Source organism: Carassius auratus, chromosome 24, assembly GCF_003368295.1.
Source record: "Carassius auratus strain Wakin chromosome 24, ASM336829v1, whole genome shotgun sequence".
NCBI lineage: Eukaryota > Metazoa > Chordata > Actinopteri > Cypriniformes > Cyprinidae > Carassius > Carassius auratus.
Window position 1 is genome coordinate 12,509,161 of NC_039266.1, and position 26,563 is coordinate 12,535,723.

The following is a 26,563-nucleotide window of genomic DNA, read 5'->3' on the forward strand; positions in this document are numbered from 1 at the left end:
TACATTCATAGCTGCCAAAGGTTGGTACTTCATTGATTTGTCTGTTTTGCTATACTTCTTTAGCTGTATAGGAGCCTGAAGCCACTGAAAATCATACTTGATCTGCCAACAACATTAAACAATTAAACTTTAGAGAATTAAGGAACCTCATTAATAGTCTTAATGCAACTTTTTGCACATTTGTGCAAGGCTTACATGATAATCTGGACTGTTGGCATCATGATCAGATTCTAAAATACACCGGTCCAGAAGGTGCTGTTCAGCAGAGAAAGGGGTTTAATGAAAACATTGTTTTTTATACAAACAATAGCTTAAATAGATATTTATAAGATGGGAAGATAATACACAGACCCTGAAAGACTCTGGGAGAAACTCTATGATGTCCATCACGGCACAGCGGGATGTTGTTTTAAATGTCTTTATTGCCTCGCCAAACCTGCAGTGAATTAAAATAGCTTTTTCAACTGTTGGAAAACAATATAGGTATAAAAAAAAATAACAAAATACATATTTAAAGAGTTTTGCATCTGTAGACCCTCAAATGATTCTCCCATGTTGTTGCATTAGAAATCCTACTGTACACACACACACACACACACACACACATATACATATATATATATTTATATATATATATATATATATATATATATATATATATATATATATATATATATATATATATATATATATATATATATATATATATATATATATATATATATATATATATGAAAAGGAAACTTTAAAAGTGCTTATTAAAAGTAGTTTAAAATAGTTTTTTTTTTTTTGTTTTTGTTTGTTTGTTTCAGCTAAAATAAATATCCCGATGGAATGACACAAATTTATTTAAATAATAATCAGCCAAAAATAAATTGAACAATGATTTTATGATGCTAATTCATATATATTTTATTCATCTGGAATTAGTCCTCCAAAAGTATGTTTCCTTACCTCTCACTTTCGATAATAGCGTTCACTACATCTTTTCTCTCATTACGCACAGCTTCGTGCAAAAAAGAGTTGTTAGCATTGTTGAGAATGATTTCTGCTCCTCTGGCCAATAACAGCAAAACAGCACCTACATGTCCCATTTGTGCAGCTATGTGAAGAGCCGTGTTCTGTTAAAACATTCAGTGATTAATAAGCAGCGTTGTTCAATTACACTCATAAAGGACAATAATAGTTTGATGCATTTGTTTGATCAAAATACAGTGTTCACAGTAATACTGTGAAATATTATTAGATTTTAAAAACTAGTCTAAAACGGCTTTCTATCTTAATATATATATATTAAAAAATGTCACACTTTATTTTAGGGTCCAATTCTCACTATTAACTAACCATAAACTATGACTTTTGCCTCAATTAACTCCTTATTTGCTGCTTATTAATAGTTTATAAGGTAGTCGTTAAGTTTAGGGCATTGGGTAGGATTATGGATGCATTATATGTACTTTATAAGCACTAATAAACAGCCAATATGTTAATAATAGACATGCTAATAAGCAACTACTTATTAGTGTGAATTGGACCCTATACTAAAGTGTAACCAAAAAAAAAAATATATATATATATATATATATATGTAGTAGCTATAAATGTTGAAAACAGTTCATATTTCAACATTAATCTTTTTTGTGAAAATTGAGATACATTGATCATTTAATGAATAGAAAGTTCAAAAGTACTGCATTTATGAGACTATGTTACGTTTGAATCTTCTTCAGTGTTTTACCAGTGCCTTAGTAATTGTATTTCTCAAACTGATTGCGTTATTTAGGGGTTTTACGCCACTTACCCCATCCTCATTCGTTTCGTCCAGTAGTTTGACATTGGCTGCCAGGAGAATTTTTATTGTCTGTGTGTATCCATCAGCCACAGCATGATGTAAACAGGACCAGCCTTTGTAATCACTAAATATTACACAAGACCTTATGACAGAATGCCCAACTGAATGAACTCACAACATAATCAAATGCAATTTGTGAAGCTGTTGCTAACTTAACTGAAAAGCTGGAATATTAGGGACCCACTTTTTATTAAGTGGCCTTAACTACTATGTACTTATATTTTAATTAATAATTTAGTACAATGTACTTATTGTGTACATACATGTTTTACATTGTGCTTACATTTAAAAAAAACTACATGTAATTAAATCTGTATTTAATTTATGTAATTACATTTATAATTACACTGTTGACCCATACTTTACACCTTAACCCACCCTTAAACTTAACCATACCTCCAACCCTCTCCCTAACCTTACCCCATCCCATCTCAATAGCAGCAAAAGTGTTTTACAATACAATATGAACACAATAAGTACATTGTACTTATTTTTTTATGTAAGTACATAGTAGTTAAGGCCACCTAATATAAAGTGGGACCAATATTAGCTTTTGAAATTTTGATGCAATTATGACCTTGTAGGGTTATTATTGTTAACTAAAACTAAAACCATAAACAGGTAGGATTAAGGGATCTAAAATATGGTCATGCAGAATAAGGCATTAATATGTGCTTTATAAGCGCTAATAAACAGCCAATAAGCTAATAATATGCAACTATCGGACGGGACTAGTTTTCTAAACTACGTTTGAGTTTCGATTCTTACCACCTGACATCTGTGATTTTCATGTACCAATTCGGACGGGACTAGTATCTCCGTGTTTATTACAGAGGTGGGAGGGTCTGATTTGATCACGCGCTCTGTATGCGTGCATTGCATTCATTCAGAATGATTACCTTAGTATTATTACACAATAAATACTAAATGGCTAGTATAACAAAACCATGTTAATGTGTGGATCCTTTAGTTTGACTTGGTTTCCTTTTTTATTTTATAAAATGTAATTAAAACATTATGTAACTGAGTACATAAATGAACGCGAGTAATCTTACCTGATGCTGATATTACAATAGCCGGTATTAACAGTTTACGCGATCTTGCTCTTGATTTAATTATTTGTATTTTTTTATTATTATTATTTATTTGCCGCTAAGCAAATATATCAAACATCCTCGCGGTAAGAGCATCTACGGTAATTCACGTTGGCCAAAACACACAAGGAGACGCGTTGTGAAATAAAATATCACCGGCAATCACAGACATTCACATTCGGACGGGATTAGTTTTCTCAGAGGATCACTGAGTTTGCTGAAAAACGGTAGGTAATTTACTCTGGAATTATCACAGAGGTTGTGTGAGAAAAACACAGACGTGGCAGATTCGGACGGGATTAAAATCACCAAGTACATCTGTGAAACGCAGATTTCTCTAACGACCCCCTGTAAAACTAGTCCTGTCCGAATAGGGCTTAATAATGAGAATTGGTTCCTAATTGGTTTTCACCAGATTTTACATTAAAACATTAAAAAAATATATTTTATTTCAGCTATTTTCCAATTAAGGCAATCATTTTTCATTTAATTTAAGCCGAAGTACTAAAACAAGTAAAACTTAAAAATAATGAAAATGTCACACACAAGGAAATTGCTAAAACTTTAACTAAGATGATATTAAAATAACACTGCCTGGTAATTATGTAAAAAATGCTTTTGATAAATGCATAGATAGAATAAAAAAGTAGATGTTACACTTTCTCACAAAAGAATGGTGTACCTCTGAAAAAGCGCACCACTCCTGAGCAGCAGCTCCACGACTTGAGTGTGTCCTGCCCTTGAAGCAAGATGGAGGGGCGTCAGACCCTTGTCATCCCAATCGTTCAGCATTTTAGAGTCTGTGAGGGTCTCCAGCAGCCTTTTACATGTGTTTATACGCCCATATCTGACAAAAATTGGAGAAAACTTTTAATATTAGCATTTTCAAGAGTGCATGAGATGTAAAAGCTTGGAGTTATTCATTTTAACTTGCATTTTAATGCCTGCACAATACTCATACCTTTGATATGTTATTATAGGTCAAATCGTACTTAAATATAAGAAAATAAGCACAAAGATCTGATTTTCATATAGCTGTGTGCCTGTAACTGTATTAAAACCGTTCTCACTCTGCAGCGAAGTGAAGAGCTGATTTCTTCTCGCGTGACTTTTGACCCACAAAGATATTGAGCCCCAGCATATTTTTGACCGAATCATGAATGCCAAGTTTGCAGGCGTAGTGCAGAGGAGTGCAGCCTTCAACATCCTCATCAGACAACATCTCCTTCAAGGCGTTACACTGGAGGAGGCAATGGGCTCTTATAACTATATACAGAACATACGCAAGTTCAAAACAGTACATTATGTAATAATCCATAACTAAGGGTGACTTGGACACTTTAAGCTTTCTTTTAAAATGAAAGAGCTGTGTTCTGCATCTGACAAACAGAAGGTTTCCACACCTGTAAGACTGTCTCAGGAAGGTTTTTCAGCCCTTTTGGTTGAAGAACGACAAAGTGGAGGAAGTTGCGACCAGCTTCGTCTTTGATTCTGAAATCAGCACCTTTTCTCAAAAAGACAATATTATGTTAAAGGGATAGTTCACCCAAAAATGACAATTCTGTCATTAATTCCTCACCCTCATGACGTTCCAAACCCACATGAACTTTGTTCGTCTTCAGAACACAAATTAAGATATTTCTGATAAAATCCTAAAACTTTCTGACCCTTCATAGACAGCAATGTAACTACCACTTTCAAGGCCCAGAAAGGTAGTAAGGACATAATTAAAATAGTCCGTGTGACATCAGTGGTTTAACAGTAATTTTGTGAAGCTGCAAGAATACTTTTTTTGCGCAAAGAAAACATTGTTGTGGTTTTCTCATGGACTGAAGACTGACACAGAAAATACATAAATTGTTAAATCATTTTTTTTTTTCTTTGTGCTCCAGAAGTATTCTAGGCTGTCTATGCAGGGTCAGAAAGCTATCAGATTTCATCAAACATCTTAATTTGTGTGCAGATGAACGAAGGTCTAATTTGTTTGGAACGACATGAGGGCGAGTAGTTTATTATAGAATTTTCATTTTTGGGTGAACTATTCATTTAAATATGCGGAAATGTGCATGCAAATAATTTTGGAGCGAGAATGTGTTGAATATTGATAAAAAATGTTTACCAACTGACAGCAAAAACACAACTGTTTTCCAAGCACTGCATTTGGAGGCCATCAGCAGAGGAGACAGTCCCTTACAGTCAATGCAGTCAATTTCTGCTCCCTTTCCAAGACAAATGAGATCCAAATAACAGTGAATTAGCAACTTTGTCTAAGGATATACAACACGATATTGGACATCAAAGGACATGCAATAAAATGATGAGCTATTGGGTGCTTAATATCCATTTTATCAAAAGATCAATCCATGCTTTGCAGCTTGCTGTTTCACAGAATGCACATACAGCAGAATGAGGGTTTGAGTTTGGATGCTTTAGCCGCTCACATTCTCACAAAGCAGCCATTCAAACATTTACCTTTGAAATAAGATATTCAGCCAACTCGACATGATCAAACAACGTGGCTCTATTAGGAAAAGAACGTCATTGTTAATAATTAAAGCATGGAAATTATTCAAATGCAGCTGTGAATAGTAATAGGCCAAGTACGCTATTGGCACAAACTTTATTAGTACAATAATATATATATATATACATACACACATATATATATATATTTGTGTGTGTGTGTGTGTGTAACTATATTAAACTAAAACTTTTATAAGTTCTGTGGAAAAACTTTCCTTTGGTAATTAGCCCATATTTATTTTATAGTAAATAAAGTCTAATATTGCAACACCAGCCCAGGAATGCCAGTCATGATTCAGTGAATGCTCTTTAAGTTAGGTTGCTTTAATGAATGTTTCACCACATAATTTACAGGGTTTTCTTGTACTCTGAATAAGTTATGAGTGTGAAATCCAGTCCATAGTATGATCCTATCATGTTTTTATATTTCATGTTACACTACTAGCACTGAATCGTACAGTGAATAATTTATTTTTAGTTGTAAGCAGTCCACTGTGTGCATTTCTGTAAACATTGAATATATTTTTAAAGGGATGGTTTAGCCAAGAACAAAAAACTTCCCATTTCAGGTTTTAAACAGGTTTTTTTTTTTTTTTTTGCATCTCCTAATCAAATCAAACATAGCAAGTTTATTCACACAACAGTGTGAAAAAGTTTTAAGATTTGTGAGTAACTTTTTAAAAAGTCCACAATATACAGCTTTAAAAGACTTATCATGTGGACTTTTTTTTAACCCATTCACGCCAAGGATGATAACTATAACTATGTATATATATATAAAAAATAAAATCTATGACAGTAGGGATGTCTACACCACAACTACACAAATAATGACAATATTGTTGGAATTACTATTAGAATTTGTTTTTCAGTTGATAAATAATAAAAACATTGACAGCCAATCAGAATCTACCTGAATTTAAACCAGCTGTATTTAGTTTTGTCTATTTTTGCAACTTTCCCCTTTAAAGTTGTCCTTAGCAATGCATTTTACTAATAAAAAAAAATAGTTTTATATATTCATAGTAGTAGGACATATACAAAATATCTTCACGGAACATGAAATGATTCTTGGCATAAAAGAAAAAAAAATATTATTTTGTCACATACAATGTATTGTTGGCTATTGCTACATACCCATGCTACTTATGACTGGTTTTGTGGTCCAGGGTCACATGTAGTTATTGTTATAATAATCATTCTTGGTGTGAACAGCCCTTTGGTCAGTATTTGTTTTATGGAAAACAGCAGCATGAACATGCTTCAAATTTGACCTTTTTATTCCGGTCTAAAATTTCCTTTGTGAAATCAATTGTGTACAAGCTGCAATTACAGGCAAGCTTCCAGAACTAACCCTTTTAGCAAATGTGTTTATAAATCTTAAAGACATTCTCCAGTACCAGCAGCATCTTGGGTAATAGTATGGAGTTTCCTGCTTATGTTATTTGCTTTCCTTGGCATTTATGCCCATATCTGCTAACTTCACATGAAATGAGATTGCATCAATCAGCTCTAAGATAAACCAGGAGGGTAGGTCACATAATAACTATTGGAGAGCAGCATGACATCGCACTGACCTATGTAAGGGGGTCTGATTGGCTCCATCCCTGATGTTGATGATGTCTTCCACTTTGTTGTAAGAAGAAAGCATGATTTTGACAGCTTCCAGAGCACCCTGAGTGCAGGCAAAGTGGAGGGCCGTGGATTTGTCACACTGCAGAACAATCAAGCCACACACACATACAGAGAGAAAGAGACACAGAGATGGAAGTCAGCTATTAGCTTGACATAAGTAGGAAAGGCAACGTCAGGTAATGCAAGAGGGGGGCAATTTCTCAGCTGCTGCACCAGTAACACAAACCATTAATGAGAGAGCACCCTGGATTGCTGTGGCAATGGACAGAATGGCCAAGCTCAATTATAGGCGTAAGTGGCTGCAATCTGTATCAATTTAACTATCTGAAGCTATTACTGAATGCATCAACCCTGCTGCTACAGACTGAAAAGAACAAATGGAGGAGTGCGAGTGAGTTTGTGTCTGTATGGTCGTGAGTCAGGAGAGTTAGGGTACTTTCGTATTCATTGCAGGCCACGTTTGTTTATGGCTGCATTTCACGAAAAGATCATTTTTGTCTTTCTTTCAGAATCATGACATTATAGCTCGACATTAGGCAAATTTTGTTGTATTTGTCCCCAAACTTCTAAGTTAGCGTTAATGCAGTTTAATGCATCAGAAAGCTTTTACAGAAATAAGTCTTGATGATAATGGGGCCGTGATTATATTACCTACATTTGCAGACTATCTTATTACCACTGTAGGAAGGGTTTGATAAAATATGTTGATGACAAAATTCATATTGGTGGAAAATCTAGGAACCTGAAACCACCGGGTGCACTGAAATTGGCATGTTTCTAGGCCATTATATAGAATCCCATTTCCACCCCATAAGAAAAAAATGTCTTGGTAAAATCCTAATTATGATATAAGACACCAGAATTATTAGATGTTATTAACTGACATAAAAAGTCAAAATTAAGTTACTAGAGATAAAGTACAAATGATGACACAAGTTATAATTATAAAAACAAAATGCCATGATCACAATTGGTCATAATTGTATCTAATAATCATATTTTCTCATAATTGTAACTTATGACTTATGAATTCTGATTTATCAGAGGAAGGTTTTTTTTTTCTTTTTTTTTTTTTTCTTATGTAAGGGAAATGGGCTTTCATAACAAACAGTTTTGGATACCATTGACTTCCACTATATGAGAAAAAAAAAGAGTTATGTTCCACAGTTGTTAACTTTTATATTTAAAATGACATTTTTTATATCTATTAAAAACAGCACTTACCTGTTGCTGATCCACTCTGGCTCCTTTAATGATGCAAAGTTTGATCACCTCAATGTTGCCCCCACGTACAGCCAGATGGAGGGGGGTACTTTTGGTTTTATCCAAATAATTAATGTGCATTGAAGTGGGATAGCCCATTTCTTCTCCTTTATAAGGGTGAGAAAGAGTAGAGATCATGTGATCAGCCTTATTTTTCCATACATGACAATTCATACGGAGGAAAAAAGCGGGAAAATAAAATGGTCTACTAAACATGTACAGCGAAAAAGAGGTTTAGAGTATTCAAACTTAATACAGGAAAACAAAAAGCAATACTGATTTGGAATGACAGGAGCGTGAATAAAAGATGACAACATTTTCATTATCAATTGACATTGGCTTGACATTGGGTGATGTCAAAAACCTCAATCACAATGAAAGCATGACTGCTTTGTTTGGTCACCATGTGTCATGCTTGCTCTGGAGAGCTGGAGGCTGGCAGTCACGTTTGACATGTTGACCCTTCTATCTGTTTTAGCTGTTTTGCTTTTAAGAATCTGAAAATATTGGAGTGTAATGTAAATGAAAACTGTGTCATCCGTCTCTCAGCCAAAGGGAGCTGTCAGAAAAATCCACAAATATTTACATCTGGAACACATCATTCCGGAACAGAAGACCACCCGTGTATTGTGCACAATCATTGAGCCTGTCTAAACAGCAGGGTGAAAGGGTTGAGAGTGGATTCGTCATGGTGGCTTGATGGAATAAGAACATTAAATTCACTTGCCAATTTTCAAAACCAGCTCCATGGCCTCTTTAGCACCTGCAAAAGCAACCGTATGGATAGCGTAGTGACCCAATTTGTTCTGAATACACATCTTGGCACCTTGTTTGAACTGTAAGGAAAGGAAATCATCTATTTTAATATGTGGGAATGAGACTTCTGTCAGTCACCTTTTTTTATTTCTATTGCCCTTTGTACTCACAAGAAACTGAATAGCTTGGCAGTTATTAGTGCAGCAGGCCATCATCACAGGGGTGTTTCCCAGATCCCCCTCCAGATTGGCATCTGTTTTGTCACAGGACTGAAAAAGGACCTGTGCCAGACGCAAACAAAATGATCATGAGTTTCCACAAGGCACTCATCAGTATAATTCATCCAGGATTTCACCCTGACAGGAAGCAGATTCTTCACAGAAGATGCCCTTAAGTTTCCCACTGAGCTGTCCGTATGCTAACCGCGCAATATCACGCAAGCAACAGTGTTATTGTTGGGGATATCAGTAAGACTGTGATTTGAAAGGCATAGGCATGAGGCCACAGGAAATTATTTACTTTTTATTCAACTTATTTTCAGTTAATCAAAAAAAGCTACCTGTCTGTTTGAGTTTTGTTCATCTAATAGGAGGTATATACCGCATATACATTTACGCTTCATTAACTAAAAACATTTCATTCATTCTAGTTGATTTCAAAAAACCAAACTGCCTCTACTAATGAAAAACAGTTCCAAAACGACTTCATGATGCCACCTGCTGAAAGAGTTTATAATAAATAAAAATGTGATTTCAAGCTCAACTATATGGGCCATCTTGAATCTCCTTAACGCATTTCAGAAAACTGGATTTGTCAAAACTAAGTTCGAATCATATCATCAAACATTTTAACATTTCTGGCAATAACATGTTTGAGGATCACTCGCCCTCAAGCTTGTGCACGTATAGTGTATCTATTGAAGAAAGGGTGAACTTTCTGACCAATAAGACAATTACTTTCTAAAACAAAGCATATACTTTTGACCTTATATTTCAGATTCAGTGACTGAAAATCCCCACCACCGAAACAGACTGACAGTCTCAATGACAGAATGATTTCTGAAGTATCATGTGACATTGAAGACTAGAGTAATGGCCGCTGAAAATTCAGTTTTGCTATCAAAAGAAGAATAAATTACATTTTAAAATATATTAAAAACAGTTCTTTAAAATTGAAATAAATGTTAATGTTTTTAAGGAAATAAATGCAGCCTCTGTGAGCTTGTGAAACATTTGACCAGTACAGCATACAGTCTGATGCACATCGTGACAAAATATTCAACAGATTGCAAACACCATATCTTCTGCTGCTCCCTGCCCTGACTGCAACACCAGCAGATTCCCAGCAGCATGTGTGACTGACCTCTACTAGATGATTGTATCTCTTCGTGACAGCCAGATGCAGAGGGCCCATCATGGCGCTGTTGAGGATGTTGGGGTCAGCGCCCAGCTCCAGCAGTAACACGCAGCTCTGCTGTTGATCCTGCTCTACAGCCCAGTGCAGGGGAGTTCTGCCCTGCTCATCCTGTACATTCAGCTCTACACAGCAAGAAACACCGAAATTATATGAAGTGGTTGGTGCGTTCTAGACAGTAGGACATTGACTAAGCATTCAGAGGTAAGCAGTGTTTCAAAGTGACAAGTATAATGAATAATGACTTAAAAAACAAATTCTACCAATTCTACCAGTATTTTTTAATACTATGCAATTGTAAGCATGTCACATGAAGCCAATAATTGGCAAAATTATAAATGAAATGTGCAAGGTGTGATTTAAAGCTCAACTATATTGTCCAAGTTGCACCTCCTTTAAGTGTTTCAGAAATCTGTATTTGTCAAGTCTAACATTGAAAACAGATGCAGTAGTGTACAGAATTTAATATTGTCGACATAAATGTTTTAAAAACAAATTGTCGATAACATGACTGAGCTTCACCAAAGTCCCTTTCAAGGGCCTCTGGGCAGGTCAAACAAGACCAAGTCCTTTCTAAACAAAAGTAAAAAAAAAAAATTGACATGACATTCAGCCAAGCATGGTGACCCATACTCAGAATTCGTGCTCTGCATTTAACCCATCCAAAGTGCACACACACAGAGCAGTGAACACACACACACACACACACACACACACACACACACACACACACACTGTGAACACACACCCGGAGCAGTAGGCAGCCATTTATGCTGCGGCGCCCAGGGAGCAGTTGGGGGTTCGGTGCCTTGCTTAAGGGCACCTCAGTCATGATATTGCTGGCCCGAGACTCAAACCCACAACCCTAGGGTTAGGAGTCAAACTCCAACCAGTATTCACCCGAAATCCCCCAATAAACAATTGGGGGAATTCTGAAATATCAAAAACTGCTCACTGAACTCGCAATTGAATTACATATTTAAAATAAGCAACAAAATCTCAAATGAGCTGCCCCATGAATGTTGCTTCTTAAAGTCCCCGTGAAACGGAAGTTGCAAATGACTTTTCTCCAGTGTTGTGGTGTATTTCTGAAGGAAACGGAATAATAAATGAGGAAAATAGTGGGCGTGGCTTATTTTCCAACTAGCACCTGATTGGATCTAGATAAGTAGGTGTTTAATTAAAAAAATGGAGGCAGATCTAAACGCAAGTTTATAATCGGTTGTTGAGGATTATGTTGGCAGCCCTGTATGATGTTCAACGTCGCAAGAGCTTGGTTGTAGCTAGTTCAACTGTCAAACTTTGTGAGGTACCAACGGTGTACACTGACGGGACAGCGTTATCTGTTAATGACAGATATCTCACAAACCCCATTTCGTGTTCTGTCCAATTTTTGAAGCATTCGCGCGTGAAGTGCTTCGAGCACATCCATGACCACTCTGTTATCCCTCCTTCCTCGAAATGTAAAAAATCGAGCCATCTGGACCGTAACGAGGGAATTTTAGGGAAAGGGAAAAGTGTTCCGTGAGTTCCACAACCAAAAATGCACCTCCTCGCCATCTCTCCTTTCACGCGCTGTCAATGCTGGCAAACACACAGGCAGCCTGTCTACTGTCAGTTGGAGGGGCGTGGTTACGGATTAAGCAGACACCAAATTCCTCAAGCCTACGTCATCAGTGAAGGTCCTCCAATGCAGAGGGGAGGGGCATTTTCAGATTTTGATTAAAGATTATGAAGCCAAAATTTTTTTGTGTGTGGATTGACTCGCATGGATGAATTGTTCAGCACAAAACGATCAATTTAGGCGAACAAAGTAAATATAGTCAATTTTGATTTCATGTGGACTTTAAGCTCAAATAGCATTTAAAAAGCTTAATTTTTTAGGCTAGACTAGCCAATGCATGTGAGCAGTCATAATGCACCAACTCTGTATTTCTGTAGTCTTTGGCATCACTAACCCTTCAAGTTTTCTCAAGTTCAGGGTTACTGGTTAGGGTTAGTATTTGGTTCAGCATTGTGAACACAATCAGCACTGTGGTTGACATGACCATTAAAATTAGAGGTGCTCCGATCATGATCGGCTGATCGTTAATGCGTATCTCGTCAGTAAAGCCGGTTCTCTAATCAGCGGTTAATTCCATCAGGTGCGTGATTTCACATAGAGCAGCTGTTACTACACAGGGCCGTTGTTAACTGAGAAGATGCGCCAATAAACGCTGAAAATGAAGTGGATTTGCGCATCTTCTCTATTAACAATGGCTCTGTGTAGTAACAGCTGCTCTACGTGAAATCACGCACCTGATGGAATTAACCACTGATTAGATAACCGGCTTTACTGACAAGATGCGCATTAACGATCGGCCGATCGTGATCGGAGCACCCCTAATTAAAATCTTTAGAATTGGCTGATGGACGGTGTTTGCACTTTTATTCTTGTATGATATGTATTTAGCTGGTTTGCCAACTCATCTGCCATTCTAACCAGCTAACAAGTGACCAAACACAGACCAAACTGATCATCTTAGACAATCTGGGAGACCAGCCTTCCCACCTTGGGCTGGTTTGTTTATTTCAGCAGGATATTGCTTTGTAATAGATGTAATTAGGATGAGAAATGTGCACTCTGAATATCATTTGGCCTTTTTCCATCGTAGCGAGTGAACTGGTGGCTCTGTTTTGTCGATGATTTATTGAAGTACTGCATTCACAATAAGCCTCCCTGTGACGTAAGTGTGTGATCCCTGGGGAGATTATGTGATAGTTTTATAATCATTAGAACATAATGAGACATTGACCTGATGTGATCTGAATAGCAAAAGACTGAGGTGAATAAACAAAGCCTAAGGACAAGGCCTTCAGAACACATCTATATATGTACAATGCAATTAGTGCAAAACAAAGTCTCAAGTGTAATTTCTCAAAATATGTTGTTTGTCATGATGGTTAAAATGTCATTTCATGCAGATTAAGTAGATGATTTATTTGCGGCCTCAAAGTTGGATCCAGTTGCTTATTTCCTAGAACTGGAAGTTATTTTCTTCCTTTTTACTTTTCCAAATCTAGGTTCATCTACAAACTGTCAGTTAGGGTTCATTTAAAATGAAAACCTAACAGTGTACTCTTAGTAGACATCTAGTTGCAAATGAATGAGAATTAGTTGACATGTAGTTGCAAAGTTACTTATAGTAAGTAGAATGTATAAAGTGGACTATCAGAATAAAGTGTAACCTTCAAATTACTATCTCAATTTTTTACTTTTTATTTATTGCTTGTAAATTTGTAGCCAAAATATAATAACTCCATCTTCTTTCCTTTGACAGGACTTCTCCAGTCATCTAGTCCACTTAAATGTGATCCATTTCTTTTGTCACGTTCAGATAACCGATGGTTAAACCAAAGTCACAGCTCTACATTTTTTCCTTTTTTGACAATCTGTTTCATGTTTCATATGTTGTCACAATACGGAAATAAAGATCAGTCGCTGCTTTCTTTTCATCAAACCTTTACAAACTTGTCAAGGTGTAAATCTTACCCTCAGGCCCCACGACAGAAACAATGAGGCGAATTATGTCCACGTTTCCTCCGGCTGAGGCATAGTGTAGCGGACTAGCTCCATTCTCATCCCTCAAGCTTAGCTGTTCCGGACTTTTCTGGCTCCGGTGGTCGATGGCAGAAGCCTTCCCTTTAAAAGCCAACTGGCAAGAGGAAAAGATTATGGAAGCATCTTGCCAAGGAAAGGAGGCGAACACAATGTAATAGAAGTCAGATCCAGTTCAACCAACTGCTATTGTACCGGATCATATTCCATAAATATTTGTACTCCCCTCCACCCCCAGCTCCCCAAAAACACACACAGTGTATAAAACAGAAACAACATCCACCTCAAACACATCTTCAGAATCCAGGGCTGTTTCCTCCTCATTTATCACACATCTGTGGAAGCTGTTTCGCCTCACAAACTCCTTTCCAAACTGCATTTGGTGAGCTTAGTGGGGATATTCTGTAAGGACAGGTCAGTCGTTGACATTAATAACATCCTCAGAATGGCATTGTTTGTGTTTGCTTCAACGGCTGCTTTTGTGTGCTGAGGCTCAAGGTTGAACTGAGAGCAGGTGATTGGACCTGCACACAATAACCTCGCCACAAGGCGAAAGTGACAACGATGCCAGCCTGCCATGCAAATTCTCAGAGGCTGTGAGTGTGAGTAAAGCATTATAGCAATAAAGCCATTGTCACATATGGTGTCTACTTAAAATGAAGACTGGATTCTTTAATGAGGGTGGAATTACTTTTTGAAAGTGTGAGTCGAGATTCATTATTTATCTTGAATTTTGGGAGATTTTTCCATTGATTATGCTCACATTATTAAGCTTGAATATCCACATTGTCCTGCTTTAAACAAGCATTGCATATATTAAATTTAGAATCAAAGTTATAGACTGTGAGCAAGAACTGAATTTATTTAAAACTATTTGACCTACTGTAAGTGCAACAGAATATGCCTGTTTTTGTTTTATTGAATTAGACTAGAGCAGCCCATTTGATAATTTTGCCATTTCTACACAAGCTACTGTACTACACTGAAGCTAGAGCAAAATATTTTTTAATATATATAGTCAGACAGACACATGATAGATATATAAAGCAGTCATTACTCCGGTCTTCAGTGTCACATGATCCTTCAGAAATCATTCTAATATGTTGATTTGATGCTCAAGAAACATTTCTTATTATCATTGTTGAAAACAGTTACTGCTTATTGCTTTCTTTCTTTTTTTTTTTTTTTTGTGGAAACTGTCATTTAAGGATTCTTAGATGAACAAGAAAGTTCTAAGAAAAGCATTTCTTTTTAATAAAAATATTTATAACCTTATAGATGTCTTTTTTACCACTTCTGATCAATCTAACGATGAACAAAAAGCATACATTTATTTAAAGTAATATAATAATAATAATCTTTCTGACCCCAGAGTAAACACTTAACACTAACACAACAGGAAACACTTTATAATAACTGCATGCTATTAATCATTAGTTAAGCATTAGGAAACAGTTAATTCATCATTTATAAAGCATTAATAGACATTTATAAGCAGTTTACAAATACAGATATAAATGCTTTAAACCTGATTTAAAAGCATATCTATAATGTATTTAATAATTGTTTTTGCATACTTTATTAATGATCAATTTATCATTTCTAAATTAAGTATAGCATTATTTACACACCAGTTATTAAGGAGTTGTCAGTGGTTCATAAGATCACTTAGAAATTGTAAGTAAATGATTAATAAACTATTTAAATGTGCATTCATACATCTTTTTATTCAGACATATAGTAATAGTTACTTATAGTGTTAATAAATGGTTTATTAACATGTATTTCTACTGTAATTCAGGGTTAATTCATGTAGTTGTTTGTGAGCTATTTTTGTGAGCTCATCTAAAGTGAGGACTATTTATGCCTTGTTAAGCTTTTACAAATGAGATTTAAAGGCTGTTAATATTTCTATGTTCTGTATCACTGTGTTGTGTTTTTTTCTGTTTTTTGTTTAGAAGATATCTGAGTCTTTAAATATCCTTTATAAATGCTTTACAAGGCATAACTAGTCCTCACTTTAGATGAGCTCACATAAATAGTTAACTGACCACTACTAAATGCTTTATAACTACCTGAATTTACTACGTTTTTTGTGATCTTATGAATCACTGGCAACTCCTAAATAACTGTTACTAATCCTATACTTCATTGAGAAATGATAAATTGATCATGAATAAAGTATGAAATTACACATTATAGATATGCTTTTAAATCAAGAATATAGCATTTATATCTGTATTTATAAACTGATTATTACTGTATATTAATGCTTTATAAATTATGAATTATCTGTTTACTAATGCTTAATTAATGATTAATAGTGTGCAGTTATTATAAAGTGTTACCCAAAATTATTTTTGCTATCAGAGTAGCATTTAGCTATAAAGACATGAACACAGAAAAATAGAAAATACATTCACGCTATAATTCAAAATGAACTAATCTAGATAAAACAACTTTAAATACATTGATATACTGTAACATTTGTTTTGTTCAATCAAATGTTCTGTAGAGCAAAAATTGTCCCTCTTTTGAATACCACCTATTTTTGACTGTCAAATATTAGGTCACGGCTCATGGCCATGATGTAAACTAAAGGTTTTTGGTTATCTGATTTTATTACTTTTATTTATTTTTTAAAAAGGTTCATGGAAATGAACAACCCAAAAGAAACTGATTTGCTAAAAGTATTTTCTACATTAAAGTAATCATGAAAGTTGCCAATTAGTAACAAAGTTAACATGCAAAATTGAATATGTTGTCATGTTGTACATTTATGACAGCATCCACGTGTTTTTTAAATTCAGATTGAAGCAATGTAGCCTTTATCTTTTGTGTAAGACCATTCTTGGAAAACTGTCCAATTTAGGAACTTTGTCATAGAAAATCTCATTTCCATCCAAATGCATTGTATCCTCTGTCAGATAAATGCACTAATTGATGGATTTCCGTCTGTGTAATTTGCAGCAGACACAGTGTATATACAGGAAGACTTTTCAAGATGAAGCACTAAAGATGGTTGCAAAGCACTGAACAAACACTGCTAAATGAGACAGACCTGGACTGCTATAAACGCAGCAGTCTGTTCTTGGAATATGGCCTGTCGCACAGGTGTGCAGAGATGCACATTGGTTTCTTTTGTTTGTGTTGTCATCAAATCAGTTTTAAAGTCATCTTACAATTCACAACATATAACAGAGGAAAAAATACATTGAAGTTCTGCTAAATTAGTTCATTATCTATAATGTGATCACTGGTAGTCTTTATTTCATCACGCATGCAAGCTATGCATCTGTTAACACTGACCTCAACAATAGATTTGTTATTAAAAACTTGCCAAAGTATAAGAAACAGTAAAACATCATAATAAATAAACAGATAAACCAAATATATATATATATATTTACAGGCTGTACTTAAATACAATATAAAGGCATATAATGTCACATTTAATAATTTTAACTGAACATATATTAATAATACATCATAATATCTCTGTTCTGTACCACATGCATCACAAACTACTTATTAAAATGGTTGTTTATTAGATGGCATAAAGAAATGGAACTCTTTCCTACCTACGTAGATGATGTGTGTGCTGAGTTGGGTGCTGTGGTCTGGCTCTCTCGCTCTCTCTCTCTCTCTCTCTCAATATGAAGTGAGTTATATACTGTGCTGGTTGAAGGAGATCCAGTTACAGTGGCTCTCACTCAGAGGCAATGTCATCTGATGCAATCATTAAAGGCCATGTTAATTTGCCATGAGATTTTAGTACTTCAAAATGCTTATGGGAAATGTAAAAGTACATGTCTGGACAATGGCCTGTGGTTTCATGTGTTATATTACTTCCCAGAACTGAAAAAAGTGCACTTTCTTGTGGCTTCGCTCAGAGTAGATTAAAGTTTCAAAAATATGGATTGTTGGTTTGTCAATGGTTAAACCTTTGCATTATTTAAAAGGTAAAATTAGAAAAGTACAAATAATATTAAAAGATGATGACTTTTTTATGTGCGTTTTCCCCTTATTGATTGTAGCTTCCACATATTAAAATGATTAGGAATAGAATATAAATATAATCTAATTTAAGTATTATAATAATATAATATAATACTTGTGATTAAGTATTTACATCTATTTGGTTTTATATAAATAATCATTGTCGTACAGTATGCAATACATATTTAATACATATGTAAGTGTAGTTTTATTTCATATTTAATATACATTTACTATATATTAATTACAGTCCCATGACAGCTCTAAAATATTCACAGTCCTTAGAAACAGGATAAATCTGTTAATTGTGAACGCAGAATTGTGAAAATCTGTTAAAAAGTATGAACATGCATCAATTAGTTAGAAGATTTAATAAGTTAAATGCATGAGATTGGTTTACATAAGTTAAATTGGATTCACTGATGAGAGATACTGTACATAAACCTGGTTATTGTGTATTTAAAAAGTATAGTGTATTCACAATGTTCAGTAATGTTATAACAGATCTAAAATGAATGTTAGACGCCCTTAACCCTAACAAAAGGGTTATAGCATTGTCAAGCTCACATGCAAAAACTCATATTTTTGAGGCTTGTCTTCAAACTGGCTGCCTTTTGTCCCTCGAACCTCCTAACATGACCACGCGTGATCTGATAAAGCTCACACTCCAATCTGTCTCTAAGGTAAATCCCCTTGATATTTTATCTCAAAGCAGTCCTTTGCTACAAGATCAAATCAAGCCGGACTCAGCTGGACTCCCCAGCCCGTTGATCGCATGGATTATACAATATTCATTTGGGAAGGGAAAGGCTGGAATTAAAAGTGGGCATACTCTTAATGAAGAAGGATTATTAGATGAAATACATCTTTAACTAGGGATTATGCTGCATCATGGGGAATATCAAGAATTACCGTATTCTCACTGTGGATGTGGTGTGCTTGTTTACTACCCACTACCTGCCTTCCTACGATTTCAACAGATGAAGTCATATATTTCAAAATGCATGAATGTTTTACATAATACACCACAAGCGTTGGTTGCAAGTGTCAGGAAACTAGGTAATCAACATGAGCAGTTTGTAAAACTCATCTGCAACTTTCATTACATTGATAGTCTATGAAATACTCTAGAGTGGGCAGAAATATTTATGAGTTTTGAGCGGCTGCCCCTACTTTATGATTATTTATAAACATAAGAGAGAAAGCTAAACACAGAGGCATACTCATCAGGCTCGTGCTTTTTTACCATGTCAGATAAGGACAAACAGATTGTTCCGTATCCATCCATTCCACTTCAAGTCCATTCAAATATTTGTATCTCATTTATCATTTCAAATGAGAGATTGTGATTCTTATAATAAACAGTGCCCATCACAAGAGAATTGGTTTGTGTGTGTGTGTGTGTGTGTGTGTGTGTGTGTGTGTGTGTGTGTGTGTGTGTGTGTGTGTGTGTGTGTGTGTGTGTGTGTAAAAATTAGAGCTTGTTTGGAAATGATGCACTATATTCCTGTTAGTAGAAGAAAAAAAATGATTCCCACTGAATTTTAGATTATGTGTTAATAACATCCTTTAGTATTTAGTATAAAATTAATACCTAATTATATTTATATATTTATATTTATATCTAATATTTAGTAATACATTCATATCTAATTTATTATGTAACCAAATTACATAAACATAATATATTTGTCATGAACAACTCATATTTAATATTATAAACTAATAAATATTGATATTTTCATGTTTTAATTTTTTTCTAAAAGAAAAAAAAAGTCATAGTTTTTATATAGAAACATTTGAACTTGTTTGGAAATTATGCACTGTATTGCTGTAGGCACAGGCAGACAGACAGACACACAATCCGTTAGTTTTAATTAAAATCATAATAATCTACCCTTGGTATCCATAGTGTCCCATGTTAGAGATTCTGTTTCAGAGGCTCTTATTAGCTTAGCTGGTGTGTATTAAATATCTGTTGGGTTTTCTGAAAACACCTGTCATGATCATGTGCAAAACCATGCCTGCATGTTTGCCTTCCCCAAGGTCATATTTCAGTAATTTCCTGACAGTTTAATTACTCTACATTAGTATCCTCACCACAAAGCAAATAAAATCACAATGAACACCATAAAAGGTGCAACGTTCCTTTCATAAAGATCCACCTGATAGGCACTATCATAGAAGTCCAATTTTCTTAATGACAATTAAACACACCATTTTTCCCAACCTCCCATCTCACAGGCTTTAAATATCACTCATGTTCTGATAAATGTTCCCAGTTGTCCTTACTGACCCATAGAATATTACTAAGTGCCTTTATACTGTAATAGGCCAGTTGGACTGTATGAAATGCTTTTCACAGAACAATGAAACACGATCTTAACCCATGTAGAGATTGTCATCTGCAAACTCCTCCACAATTCCCAAATGTCTTTGAAACTACTTTTTAAAAGATTCAGGAACTGAGCATTATCAGCTTTATATCTACATAATTGTGAATCCTACGAGAGCAGAGAGCACTCTGGGCAAAGCTTTTTGCTAGTAGTTTGGTTAGTACATTGACACTGATATCCCAAATGGACGGGTGATTATGGTAATAATCTGCACTTGCTGTATTTACAGAAATGATTTTATTCCTGCAGTGAGCTACATGTTAGATTCACCAACAAACTGCTTGCATCCACATATATTATGCATGCTTGTCTTGAAAAATGCATACAAAAATATATGTTCATGTCATTAACTTTAAAGCTAACACACGTTATAGAATTCTGTCTCTTGGCTCAATGTCTGATCCTTTGACTTCCTAAGACCAGACTGAGGTTTGAAACCTTCTGACCTGATCATGACACTTTTTTTTATAATTAGCTGAGCCACATTCAAAGGGGCTATAAAACACTGTATAAACACACACCTGCAACCTCATTAAATCAGCATAAATGCACCACTGTGTCTGTGTGTTGTTCGGCAACCATTCTGCTAATATACAGTTCAACACAAATATTCAGATGTGTGCAGCGAATTTTATGGAGGATGAAACTGTTTCATGAACCAGTAGCCTACAGTGCTTCTGTGGCACAAAGGCTGTGTCTAAATTTTATATTTAAATAATTTTCCACTGATGATTCAAGAGAGTTTTGTGCAGTGTAGAGTAGTAGTACAATTGCAGACATGGTTTTATGTTTATGCAGCGCGATACGCAATCAGTAATGATGTCAACTTAATGCAGCAAATGCCTTGTTTGTAATGGGTTTTACTGCTTTTGTATCATTGTGCCGGAAAACGGCATTACAGTATGGTAAAGGGTGTAACATTTCCATCACACGGTTGAGGTATTAAGCCAATCACAATGCACTGGATAGCTGGCCAATCAGTGTATAAAAATCAATGCGCTTCAGAAAGGCGGGGCATAGAGGAGCAACAATAATGTACATTATATGTAAAATAATGTTTTTTTTTTTTTTTTTTTTTTTTTTTTTTACTGCATAAACACATTGCGTTACACCGAATACACAAAATAATGTTCTTTTTCAGCAACGTCATATGACCCCTTTAAAGAACTGCATTACTTGGTGGAAGAATGATTATTTTATATATTTAATCAACAAATTATAATTTTTTTACTGTGTGTTTATTTTATGAAAACTTGCCTTTAATAAGTAAACACTCAATGTTGTGCCTAACAACAACTCTATGATTTAAATTTGTAATTTATGATTTAATGATTTTAAATTACTGTAAGTATCTGCTTATTGAGGATTTTTTGCTTTATTTCATGATCTGTAAAAACCTGTTCACATTTTCAACAACAACTATAGAGATAACGATAAAGGTATAGTTTAAAAAAAAAATACTAAAGAATAGCAGTCCACACCACAGCTATAACGATAAAGGCACAGAGAAATGATATCGTTGGAATCACTTTAAGAACTATTTTTTCCAGTTGAAGTATGAAAAAACATTAACACCCAATCAGAATGAATCTAGTTATAATGAGCTTGAGAATTTAAAGTGGCAGATGCACTAGCATTTAGAATAAAGAGATGATATCATGTAGAGCAGTTTATAGCATTGTATATAGTAATTTAATTATTTTATAGTCAATTAATTCTAGTAAATCAATTCATTCTAACTGCTGGTGTGGTGCTGGCTTGGAACTGCAAGATATAGAATAAAATTTTATGGGCTTTCCTATTTTTTATTTTATTTTTTTACCTGCAAATGTGGAAAAGCTATCGGGAGTTACAAACAGTATGTATTATACTGTATATGAACATGCACATATGAAATAAACTGATGAGGATGGAACAACAAAAAGTCCAATAAATACAGAACAGTCAATTAAAACTTCTGAGTAAACTGTATCTTATTCTTATTGAGCCAAGCACATAACTTAATAAACAGAATGAGTCAAATTATAAGGGACAGGAATTTGAGAACAGGAAAAACATTTTTTTTTTTTTTTTTCAATTTAGCAGAACCTTTTACCCGCAGCATCCTACAAAAGAGGAGTAATAAGAGTGATGCTTCATGAAAGGATGTAATAACATTACAAATCAATTAAATCTGTTCCTACCAGTGAAGTATTGGTCTAATACACCAATCTGAAAAAGACAAACAACTTAAAGTCAAAGACGTTTTGGTTGTGCTTACTCATACTTACTCATACATGTTAATAAGATACTTCACTTTAGGTGACGTCACACAAAAGTGATGCTCTATCATCTCAAATGGGTTTCATTGTACAGTATGGTCTCCTCTGGTTGGAATAAACTTTTGAATAGCCTGCTGGAGCTTATTTTACTATGTAATACTTTTAGTCATATTATATTACATGACCAATGATCATGCATATGATATACATGTAATGACTGATCTCATTTGAGTATTCAAATATAATTGAAATGGTCAGAAAAATCTAAATACACCAATGTTGTGTGACTAATACTCTATTTGGGCTACACTGTAGCATGAAAATGTAATATTGATATACATATATTAGCAAACAGCTGATTCATTGTTGATTGATTCAGTGATTTGAATTAATTGGTTGAGTCAAAGTTTCATTAGCCCACGCATAAGCATCTGATGAACTCTGGGTTCGGGACAAAAAATACAAAACCTTTACTCTGTTTATTATATGTAAGTGTGAACATGTGAAATATACCCGTGCTACTCAAGACTGGATTTGTGGTCTGGGGTGACATATATAATTAGTGAATTAGTGTTCCTGTAGCTCAAGTGGTAGATCATTGCGTTAGCAGCGCAAGGTTGTGGGTTTGATTCCCATAGAACGCATGTTAGGTAAAAAGTGTTAGCCTGAATGAACTGTAAGTCGCTTTGGATAAAAGCGTCTGCTAAATGCATAAATTTAATTTAATAAATAACCCCCATAGCCATAGAATACATGATCACCCAGTCACAGATCTATACAGGTGGAGCTAGGGAAGGCGGAGAGATACTGAAGCAAGTACAGAAGAGAGCCAATCAGTTGTGCCTAAAGATAATTATGTCAATATGTCAGATTGAGTTAGACCTATCCAACTGCACCATCTAGAGTTTCATGCCAAAACTTTGGTTATGTATGTTTTAGGAGTGTGACGAGATCCGATGTGATGATATCGTGACGATATCCTCACCCAGGCATTTCAAATATATCTGCATTACACTTGCCCTTTCACCAGTGGTGATATGTAAGATATTTTATGTTCACATCAGGCAAGTGGACGCCTAATAAGCGGGAAAATTACACAGTGTAGTCTTTATCCAGTCGAAAAAACAAAATTCAGTTTAATGCGGAATGTCACAGAATTTGTCAAACTTTGAATTGATAAATCAATCAAAAGTAGGTCATTACACTTCTAATCAAATCCTGATATGTGTCTGTTAATATAAAGACGCAAAAGTCGATTTAAATATGAATCCTGTTTGTTCTGCGTGTCTCTGTTAATGAATGGTGAAGACATGCGGGTTTCAGAAGAACACCTGAAGCTTGCAGTGATTTCAGCGTCTGTCGTCTCACTAAATGAGGTCAGAAACACATGAAAAACATCTCCAGAACTGCTCTATGAGTCACTTTATGAGCATCTTACCATTTGATTTGAGTAAAACTAGCTTCATATCGCATACAAAGAACTGTAAAGGTATAAGCGGCAACCTGTTAAAACATTATGGTACTATTTTTCAGTAGAAAGTAAACAGCTTACTACCAATTCTACTACTACTAAGATTATAGAAACAAACATTATTTTTTAAGGATTAATCACACAACATTTCTTCCATGTATTCATTTTAATAGTAAATCCTCTTTGTTTGCTCAGATATAATTATATAATTTTATTTATTTATATATAAATGAAATTAGTGTTTTATGCCTTCATTTGATAACCAGAAAGATGTAAGGGAAAACTTTAGGGAAATACTTTAAGAAAATTTTATATTAATCAATTAAGTTGTTTATACATTCAAATAATTAGACATGCTAAAACAGAATTTAGTTACAATAATACATATAAATAATATAGTGAGGAAAAAATAAAACATTTAACAGGGCCCTAAACAAATGTTAAATAAATTGATGGGAAAATATATATGTTTCATGCTTTTAATTAATTAGACATGCTTGTTAATTAATGCAATTAAATCTAACTATTAAAAAGGAGATGAGAAAAAGCAATACAGAACAAAACATATGAAAATAAATAAATAAATAAATGTATGAAACAATCTAATGGATTTCATAGGGCCCTGTTTTATTAAAGTGGAAATCAGTCTACCAAATAATAAACCTGACTTACTGCTTCAACTTCCACTTTAATTTTGGATTTTTGTGTTGTTTATTATTTATTTTTATTTAAACAAATTATAATTTTTGTGCACTTACTTGCCTGTCAGTTGAGTTTGTGGCAAAACCCTCTGCAGTGTTTACATGTTGTTTATTATTGCATACATTTTTAATTTCAAAATACACATACAGTACATTTTTTGCATTTTTCAGTTGAATAAAAGACTGTTTTTCCCTATATATTTCATCATTGAGGATTTATTTTTTAAAAAGTCTAAACATCTCATCTCGTCTCGTTCTCGTGAACCCAGTCTTGTCTCTCGTCTTATCGGATAAGTGTCTCGTCACACCCATGTATGTATGTATTTATTTATTTATTTTTCTATTTATTTATTTAATTTTTAAATGATATTACCCAAAAGTAATGATATTATTTATAGTACATATTCCATACACTTCCATATATGACTCTTCATGACAATAAGTCATGGAAATATGTGCTCTCTCATATTTTGCTGTTTTGCAAGACTTTTGTAAAATCTACAGGATTAGCATTGGGAATTACCGTTTTTCATTGTCTTTCATCTAAATCTCTTAAACTGTCTGTGCGTGACAACTAGCAGTTTAAGGAGGATATTCCACTATGTCAGCCAGAACCTTTGAGCTGTAAGTCCTCTTAATTATCTGTAGACCTGTACTTACTGATGTAGCTGCGAAAACGCAATTGAGAAAATCTCAGACAGGTTAAGTGCATTACAAATGCATGCACGAGTGATCTTTTTAATATACTAACGCATATTTTCCCAATTAATTGTATCAAATAAAGCAGAATCGATACGAGCATAGGCTGGGTCTTTCATTGAGAGCATTTGTTAACTTGTCTCAAACCCCTTCCACCCACTTTAATCTTATTTTCAGGCACACCACCATCTGTCTCCTTTACACTATCCCAGGCCACTTACTGAGAAAAAGCAACTGACAGTGAGACTTTTAGTAGCGTTAGAGGCCATATAACCTCTGCACACTAAATACTCTGCTTTATTTGGCAGGAAAGGTATGAATGGACCAGCTCGACATGCACTGATGTCAAGTGCGCAGAGTAATGAAAGACATCTTCCCCCAGTACAGAGTCGCTTATAGAGGTCAATACTAGAGGTCATGAGTCCACTCAAGTTTATGATTCCTTTCAGGCTTTATAATAAGGAGTGTGGTATACAGTTTCATGACACTGGTGATAGAAAAACACTTTCTGTACACGCTGTTCAAAGCGGACTATTTTTATCTCTCGCTCTACAGGAAAATCATATAGCTGTGCAATCCTCTATGTGTGGCCAGCCCGATGACCGAATCCCTCTCACACCCTTCCTGGACCCACGAGGACACCAGCATGCATGCACGGGGGAAGACTTGAGGAGTGGCGCGCTTGCCATTTTAACAGCGGAGGTGATGAGGCTCCAATCGCTTCAGGCGTGCCTCAACACACGCTGCCAGACCTGGACCAAGAGGTCCTGGATGATTCTGCGCCCCTCCTCTCTCACGAACCACTTCTGTCGGAAGCCTGGTGAAGGGTGGTGTTTAAGGGATGGGGGGGTGATGATAATTAGGTGGGAGGCAGTCGACTCGTCACAATATATATATATATA

The 26,563-nt window shown here is 34.9% G+C and overlaps 1 protein-coding gene across 1 annotated transcript in view; it reads right to left on the bottom strand.

Annotated features, from left to right (window-relative positions):
* Positions 1 to 26,563, bottom strand: part of trpa1b (transient receptor potential cation channel, subfamily A, member 1b) — a 170,373-nt gene that overhangs the window by 10,766 nt on the left and 133,044 nt on the right. The window contains exons 6-22 of the mRNA XM_026201071.1: positions 14,418 to 14,536; positions 14,069 to 14,231; positions 10,486 to 10,661; positions 9,294 to 9,404; positions 9,095 to 9,203; positions 8,329 to 8,474; positions 7,047 to 7,183; positions 5,419 to 5,467; positions 5,066 to 5,165; positions 4,350 to 4,450; positions 4,017 to 4,186; positions 3,629 to 3,793; positions 1,802 to 1,916; positions 955 to 1,121; positions 352 to 436; positions 196 to 255; positions 4 to 102 (exon numbers count right to left, since the gene is read on the bottom strand). Coding sequence (XP_026056856.1) covers positions 4 to 102; positions 196 to 255; positions 352 to 436; positions 955 to 1,121; positions 1,802 to 1,916; positions 3,629 to 3,793; positions 4,017 to 4,186; positions 4,350 to 4,450; positions 5,066 to 5,165; positions 5,419 to 5,467; positions 7,047 to 7,183; positions 8,329 to 8,474; positions 9,095 to 9,203; positions 9,294 to 9,404; positions 10,486 to 10,661; positions 14,069 to 14,231; positions 14,418 to 14,513 — 2,049 coding nt within the window. The 5' untranslated portion in view covers positions 14,514 to 14,536. The remainder of the gene's footprint in view (positions 1 to 3; positions 103 to 195; positions 256 to 351; positions 437 to 954; positions 1,122 to 1,801; positions 1,917 to 3,628; positions 3,794 to 4,016; positions 4,187 to 4,349; positions 4,451 to 5,065; positions 5,166 to 5,418; positions 5,468 to 7,046; positions 7,184 to 8,328; positions 8,475 to 9,094; positions 9,204 to 9,293; positions 9,405 to 10,485; positions 10,662 to 14,068; positions 14,232 to 14,417; positions 14,537 to 26,563) is intronic.